The sequence below is a fragment of the Acanthopagrus latus genome, chromosome 1 (genome assembly GCF_904848185.1).
Source record: "Acanthopagrus latus isolate v.2019 chromosome 1, fAcaLat1.1, whole genome shotgun sequence".
Lineage (NCBI taxonomy): Eukaryota > Metazoa > Chordata > Actinopteri > Spariformes > Sparidae > Acanthopagrus > Acanthopagrus latus.
The window spans coordinates 1970462-1978712 of NC_051039.1; the positions used below are offsets into that span (position 1 = coordinate 1970462).

Consider the following 8251-nt stretch of genomic DNA (forward strand, 5'->3'; position numbering starts at 1 on the left):
AAGGACCCGGCTGTCAAACTGCCGGGCGATTGGAGATGACGTATTCAGACAGTAGGCGTCAAATACCGATGTGACAGAATTAATCCACGATGATTTTTATGGAAATTATCTAAATTTGTGTTAAGAATATACGTGAAGGTGCTCAGTTATCATTTGTCGGTGGGATGTAGCCTATGTGCAGTTAAAATAAGAGGATTTATTTCGCATCAATATAAGTAACTCTGATCTGGGTTGATTAGCTTTGTCTGTTCAGGCTAAAACATCAGGAAAGAAGCATTTTGGATGAACATGTTAGCAAGTAAAGTAAACTAGCCTGTTTTCTTTACTTCGTATCTTCGTGGATTAACCACCTTTGTGTCCGGTAAGTGTATTTCGAGTATTGAGTTGCAGTTCACCGGGCTGTTTCCATTCACGTCCTCTTATTATGACTATGGAAAACTTAGTGTTAGCTACGTTAGCTTAGCACACAGCAGACAGGCAAACATGCTTTAGCTACTGTTTTGAGCCTGTTGGCCAGAGCTGGTTTAAACATCTCATTATTATGTGTGTGCTGCATATTACAGGACTAGCTGTCTCCTAGCTATCGTAGCATTTCATACCAGTTTTAAAACAAAGTTAAACAGTGCATGACTGTAAAATGGTAAACAAATGTAAGAACAACAGAATGAAATAAAAATGCAGAAGTCATAGACAATAAGTTATGCAGTTATTGGATTTGTGTGGATAATATTGATGATTTACATTTGAGGCAAGAATACCTTAAGTTTGGTTATCACAGATTGTCCACCAGAGAGCACAGACGAGTTTACTGTTCATCTGTGAAATTGGCATTTATGTTTTGCTAAGTCATTGTTGGCAGATGATATTCAGAACATTAAAACATCAGATAAAGTAACTAGAGAGACATTCAACACAATCAACACCAGCATGGACCGATTCATTGTGCACAATGACACATATCAGCACCACCGTCTGATTTAGACTCAGTCATACTGTCATTAAATAATAGTCAGTGGTTGATTGTATAATTGTTGCCTGTAAAATGTTGAAAATAATGACACTCTACATAAAGATCCTAATGTTTTCAGGCTTGGTTATATGTGACCCCTAAACACTCACACTTAACACAGTTGAAGCAGCATGTAATGTGTGTGTTTACTTGGTTAATCATCTATGACTGAAGGAGGTCTTGAAGGAATCCCTCCAGCACTGATGTGGCTGATCGTGTGTGTTTCCTCATGAATGTCTCTGCACCTCCTGCAGTCTGGAGTCATGCTGCCGCTGAAGGAGAAGGACAAACCCATCGTCCAGAAGCTGCTGTCAGCCGGCTGCTGCGCTCGCTGCGTCCTCCGGTTCTGCTGCGTGAGCGTCCAGGCTGCCTACAGAAAACCTGCACAGGTGAGACTGTGACCCTGCATGAAGGTCACGTGTTCCCTCGTCATGCCAGTCGCTCACTGGTGTTGTGTTTTTTCCATCTCACACAGGATACACTCAAGGAACTTAAAGCTTTCATCAGCAATACAGAGAACCCCAAAACACAGGATTCAGCATCAGCAGAGTCCACAGATGAAAACAACAAATCCCACGATGCAGCAGTGTCAGAGCCACCTGAAGACCCTCCGAGTAAAAGAGCAAAACTGGAGCCCGGTCCGTCAGAGGAAGACGCTGCTGCTGCGGTCAAGCTGAAGGATGAAGAGTCTCGTGTGTGTGTGGTGTGTTTGGGGATCCTGCAGGAGCTCTGTGGTCCCGCTCAGGCCGCGAAGGTGTGTGTGCTGTTAAATATTCACAGCCTTCAGACACAACAGAGCCAGCGCAGCGTACCACGGTTGAGGTGAACGTGAGATTCTGTTTTACTTTCACAGATAGCCGAGACAGTGAAGGCCGAAAAGTACGAGTTCGACACCCTGGTGCTGTCCGTGTCTCTGCCCGCTCAGCTGTGTGTCCGAGAGGTCAGTGCCTCCACGTGGCATCATAAACAGACACCTGCTGATCTTCTCTCTCATTAATATTTCAATCATTTGCTTTATAGAATGTCAGAAGATTGTCACGATTCTCCACAGCCGAATATGACGCCTGTAAACAAAAACTCTTCACTGTTTCAGCACTTGTAATGAATAATGTTTTAGTGTTTGTGAGCTATTCTGTCAGAAGATCAAATACAGACAGTGAACATTAATTTGATTCGGCTGAAAATGTTTAATATTTTTCTTATTATCAACAAATCACATAAAAACCAACAACATGCTTTCAGTACTTTCTGACTGAAACTCCTGTCTGCAGCACATTTGTTCCCACTGAGGATCTTTAAAAAACCCCACAGATAAAAAGTTTCATTCAGAAACAGTCATTAGTGAACTTTATATCTTTATCGTGTCTGTTGATGTGTCTTCTTTCGTCCCTGCAGCACTCCTGTTGGCTTCACGTGAAGAAGGAACTGAGGTGAAGGAATTTATCTCGTTTTTTTTTACTTTTTCATCTCATGATCATCGTACATTCAGTCGGGCTTCAGGTGGAATCACAGGTTTGTTTTTTTTCTCTTCTGTTTCAGAGAGAAGAGCATCGCAGTCGACAGGGACGACCTGATCCAGGTGAAGGAGGCCTTCAAGTGGATCATGCAGGGCCTGGTCGCCAAGGAGCTGGGGGGCGTTGCCGTGGTTACCAGGGTAGGCGAACGCAGCGAGAACAGAAAAAAATATTCAAGATAATTTAAGGAACAGTCAGTTACAAATTTGCTGTTAGAATTGAACTGGTCTTCCTCGGGGGCAGGTCGGGTTTCAGTGCCTTGCTCAAGGGCAGTGGCTCAATGGTTTTGAAACGTAATATCATTTAATTTTCCTTTTCTCTCAATGACAAGCGTGATGTTCACAGCTGGAGCTCAACGTTTGTGTTTTGGTGTTTTCAGAGTTTGTTTGAGGTCAGCGTGGAGTTCACTCACCCAGAGAGCGACGCCGACTGCCACTTCCTGTGAGTCCTGAACGCTGGAAAACATGAGAGACAGAAGTTAACATGATAAAACAAGTGACAGTAAGATTATTGAAAAGGATGTACGTTAAGGACTTCTTCTTCTTCTTCTTCTTCTTCTTCTTCTTCTTCTTCTTCTTCTTCTTCTTCTTCTTCTTCTTCTTCTTCTTCCTCTTCTTCCTGCAGTGCAACAACATGTTCCGACTGCTTCAAACCCACAAAGAACAAACAGGTGAGGAAGCAGCAGAGTCGACACATTTCAAATCATCAATCAACGATCAAGTTTATTGTCAATAATTTATGACACTAAAGGAAAAGTTTAAACTCTCTTTTACTTTCTTCAATCAAGCAAACTTTATATCGCACCTTTCAAACAAATCAGATTTTATCAAAGTGCTCAACCTGTAAAAAGGTGAACTCTCAGTTAATGAAATAAAATGCATAATAATGATCAACAATAAGTTCCTGATAAAACAAACAGAACAAGATAAATCATCTGTCTGTGTTTGTCTGTCTGCAGTCGGTGTTCACCAGGATGGCGGTCGTCAAAGCTCTGGAGAAGATCGCTGACGCAAAGTTTTTAAAGTAAACACCAAGTTTACATCTCAGGTTTTATGTCTGTTTTTTTGTGTTGTGCTGTTTGAGATGATGATTGTTGTGTTTCCAGACATTATCCTTCTCCTCCAGCGCAGCCGACCAGCAGCTGCATCCCGCAGGACGTCCAGTGTCTCCACATGTCCGTCTTCGTGGCAGGTAAAAAAACAAAAAAAGTCTCGACATGTAGACGCCAAAATTCAGAATCAGAAGTCAGTGTTGATGTTCTGATGTTCTTCCTGTTCAGGGAGGTACAACAAGTTCTGCCGCAGTCTGCCTCAGACTCCCTGGGTGATCGATGGAGAGAGGAGGATGGAGTCGTCGGTGGAGGAGCTGATCGCGGCGCCCATCCTGTCGTCCTTCAGGTCCGACGGTGAGTCCACACTGTGACGCTCTCAGCACTTTGTGGAGCGGGACAATAAACTGACCCTGAATCTGTTCTGATGGTCTCAGTTCTTCTTCCTCTGTTGCAGGTTTTAATTTCTCCTCGTCTGGCAGAGAGGACGTGGACGTCCGGACTCTTGGAAACGGTGAGATGCATATAAATATATTTTTGATCTTTTTAAATCCTCACTTTCATTCTGAAGACTGGAATTTGTTTATTTTCTGTTCCGTCGTCATCGGCAGGTCGTCCGTTTGCGATGGAGCTGCTGAATCCTCACAGATCCAGACTGAGCAGAGCGGAGATGAAGCAGCTGCAGGAGGTCGGCCATCGTTCACTCACAACACAGACGTCTCTGAAAACACTCGGTGGCTTTTTATTCACTGGTGTGGTCGTTACGAAGCACTTCATGCTTTAATGCTAATACGTATCCTCAGTCACCACCAAATTACTGTTTAGTGATAGTAAGTTAAGAAGTTGTTGTACATGAATGATCTCAATATGCTTTTATTCAGTGTCGGCCTTAAAGGAACAGTTCACTCATCCTCTCCTCCCTCCAGGATGATGGTTAGGATGGAGTGAAGTTTCTGAGCTGCAGAGTTCACATCCTCACGTGTTCTGAACAACTTAAAACCTTGATTTGTTTGTTTGATTTGTTTTCAGACCATCAATAAATCTTCAGAGAAAATCCGGGTGAGAGACCTTCAGATTGTTACCAGGTGAGAAAATCTGAATTAACTAAACTTTGCGCCTGCATTGTTATACAAAGTCTGGCAGTCAGTGAGAGAGAGACAGCTGACGAGTCAACTCACTGTGCTGGTTGTTGACGTGCAGAGAGGCCATGAGCCGGATGAAGGAGGGCGAGGAGGAGAAAACCAAGTCGTACACGGCGCTGATCTGGACCCTGAAACCCATTCAGAGGGAAGACATCACGTTCATCGACGACATCAAGGTCAGACAGATGACTGTGAGCCTGTCTGTGCTCTGTGATCCAACCAGTGAACTTAACAAATTTAGTGATTTAAGAGTTGTTGAGTTAAAACAAACTTTATAACGTAGTGAAACTGTGTCTCTGACAGATTCTGACTCATTGTGTCCTTGTTGTAAATTCGGCATTAAACCAGAAGCTGAAGTTGTTTGTCTCCTTGTAAAAAGTGTCAGTTTGTGGCAGCATGTCTGTACCAGCCTGTCTGCTTCTGTGTCTAAAGTGCTAAAGTCTTATTGATCTGCCAACATTGATCAGCTGTTTGAACACACTGTTTACACTGATTTCACCATTTACACTCCATTTATGAAAGAAGAAACATGTTATTGATCTGAACATGTCACATGTTACAAAGACACTAAACAGGAACAATATAGGCGACTTCTTTGTCCCCGTGGAGAAAGTCCCCAGACTCCCTTAACAAATGTGTCAGTTTAGTGAGTTGTTGAGTTGGAGACACTTTATAAACTCTGTGAAACTCTGTCTCTGACTCATTCTGCATTATTTGGACCTTCTTGTTAATTTGGTAAACGTTATGAAAATAGTATAACAAAGTAAACAGCAGTTTTTTTTTCCAACCTGTCAGGATCTGACTCTGGACCAGAAGACTCCTCTGAGGGTTCTCCACCGGCGGGCGCTGGCTGTCCGTCAGAGAGTCATCCACAGCATGAACACGCGCTTCCTGGACTCACATCACTTCTACCTCGGGCTGAAGACGCAGGCCGGGACGTATCCTCACATTCACACTGCTGCTGTTCACCTGGGAAGTAATTACCTTATGAAATATATGACAAGTTGGCTCGTTAATGTTCAGACTGTGAGAGTATTTGCATGCTAACCTGATGCATCCATGATGCTAACACTACTAGCTAAGGTGAACATTAGCATGTCATCATCGTCAAGCTGACGCCTGAGAGGAATATAAGAAAAGTTCTCTCTTCAGTTTGAATCGTGCAGGAATCTGAGTCTTTTAGCTTGTGATGAGCGTTAAAGCCTCACATGGAGAATTTTATCTTTCTTATTAACTCATATTTGTTTAAGTCAGTGGCGATTCTAGACCAGTTTTAATAGGGGGGCAGGTTGGGGGCTCAGTTGTTAGAGGAGATCATACAACCCAGGAAAAAAAGACAAATCCCTCATTCAGACGAAGGATAAATGGGACTTAAAACAAAGTTTACAATTTCAACTATTTTAATTGGGAAGTAAACTGCTGAGACACTTTGTCTCCACCTTCCCCTTCAGTACAGAATCATTGCAGGAAATCTGTCATTGTATTATTGATGCCGACTCCCTGTCAGGGGGCCGCAGGGGGTCCAGACTCAGAGTTATGGGGCCACCGGTTCCTGTTGTCATTTTAAAGCAGCATTTAAAAGATTTGAATGTGTCTTTGTGGCACCTGTTGGTCTGATGTTTTATCACCACGTGCTCCTGAACGTCGACCGACAGTTACATCAAAGAGTTCGTCCACGGAGACTTCGGTCGCACCAAACCCAACCTGTGTGAGCTGCTGAGGACCGACACCGACATCCTGGAGCTGGACGTGGAGGTGGGCGGCCTGACAAATACAGACACTGAGAGGAAGAGCAGCAGAGTTTGTTTTTGTTTGAATTTGAAATGTGTTTATCTCAGTAACTGTTCTGCTGCTCAGGATCAGATCGTGTTCCAGAGCTGTAGACAACAGAAGAGAAAAGGCCTGTCAGGCATTTTAATGAATGACTCTGATAATGACTGATTCTCTCAGGATAACGTGAAACCGTCTTTAAAGTGATTTCATCTAAAAGGTGCTGAGTCAGTTGTTTGTTTGTGTCTGTGTCCGGTCTCAGTCCGTGGACGTGGACTGGCCTCCGTCCATACCAGAGTGAAGGCCGCCCCCCCTCAGCCCCGCTGCCCTCGTCCTGTTTCTGAGAGGCACCGAGACCGAGCTGGTTCCGTCTGAGAGGAGCTCTGCGCTGTCGACCGGGTTCAGAGTGTCTGAGGCTGCAGACGTGACGGTGCACAGCTGGTTGGAGAAGAAACATGAACCCGAGTCTCACAGTCCTGCTGGTGCTGGGAAGCCCGGTCTGTGTGTGTTTTGGTTCTGGATTTGCCTTTTTGACTGTTTCTTCAGTTTAACCACCAGGAAACATGTTGTAGTGTGACTTTGTGTTACAAAACTCAAATCTGCAGCCAGATGAAGTTTGTTTAGTTTTTTTTTTTTTTTTTTTTTATCAAATGGATGAAAATCTCTTTTTTTATAGTTTGCAGCAGTTTGTCCAGCAGGAGGCAGCAGAGAGACGTTAATGTTACCTCAAAGTAATCGTAACTAACAGTGACTGCTTTTAGTTAAACATATAATACAGAACATTAAAACGTCTTTAAAAGATCTCTGTTGTGTATGTTGTTGCTTTGTGTTCTGATGTTTTCCAAAAGTGTTCAAACTGCAGAAATCTGTGACGTCACTGACGTCATCTCCTCATACAGGAACGTTTCTGACATGTAGTCACATAATTATACTTTCATAAGCAGCGCTGGTTGCTTAAAGGTGTAATATGTAAAAATTAATACTCCAGGCCAACAGGGGGCAGCATATCACCAGGGTCACTGCTAACTGCTGCTAACTGTAGCTCCTATTAGCTCGTAACCTTGCAGCTAGCAGTTGTATTAGCCGACCCTTTAGCCTGGTGTTGTTTACTGTTTCCTGCAAGAAAAACCAACATACGCTGTTGAGTTTTGGTGCTGGTCTACTCTGGTTTTTCCAGCAGGGTTCAAACTGGCTGGCGGCTAGCTGGTTAGCATGCTAACTTCAATATATATCTCTCTGATACTGTACTACAACATCTTCCACTTCACATCAAACTGTTGTTTCCTATTCCGTTGATGATTTTTTTTTTTTTTTTTTTTTACAAATTGCACCTCAAACAATGAACAACAAGAAAAACTCCCATGATCCCGCGCTTCTCACAGCTTTTGTCTTGCGCGAAAACCTAGTGACAGAACATGTCTGTCAGTTTGTAATTAAAGTCAAACCTCATGTAGATTTGTGTTAAAGCACTCAGAGGACGCAGACCTGAACTGAGACTCAGCAACAGATTTGTTCAAATAAGGTCCATGAGGGGAACAGGAAGGGGCGGGGCTTCAGCTCTCTACAGGAATCTACAGAGCTCCGCCTCCAAATGAGATATTAACAAAAAATAATGAACGAAAATGAAAGAGAGTTTTGTCCCTCAATGTTAAAGAAAGTATGAAAATAATCCCTGGATCCAAAACAAAAGTTAACTGGTCTTCTGTGGGCTGAGACCCGTCGTCAGTCCAAGTCAGGCCGACATCCAGTCTGTAGGTTTTATGAAATC

General features: G+C 43.3%; 1 protein-coding gene across 1 annotated transcript; it reads left to right on the plus strand.

Moving 5' to 3' along the window:
• The first annotated feature begins 170 nt into the window (after positions 1–170).
• pus10 (pseudouridine synthase 10) lies at positions 171–7286 on the plus strand. The gene is made up of 18 exons (XM_037073567.1): positions 171–361; positions 1264–1398; positions 1485–1763; positions 1863–1949; positions 2405–2439; positions 2549–2663; positions 2903–2964; positions 3148–3193; positions 3482–3546; positions 3629–3714; positions 3803–3928; positions 4029–4085; positions 4183–4259; positions 4601–4656; positions 4772–4889; positions 5509–5651; positions 6369–6468; positions 6746–7286. Exons 2-18 carry the CDS (start codon positions 1273–1275, stop codon positions 6782–6784), a joined length of 1617 nt encoding a protein of 538 aa, XP_036929462.1. The 5' UTR covers positions 171–361; positions 1264–1272; the 3' UTR covers positions 6785–7286.
• Positions 7287–8251: the final 965 nt, after the last annotated feature.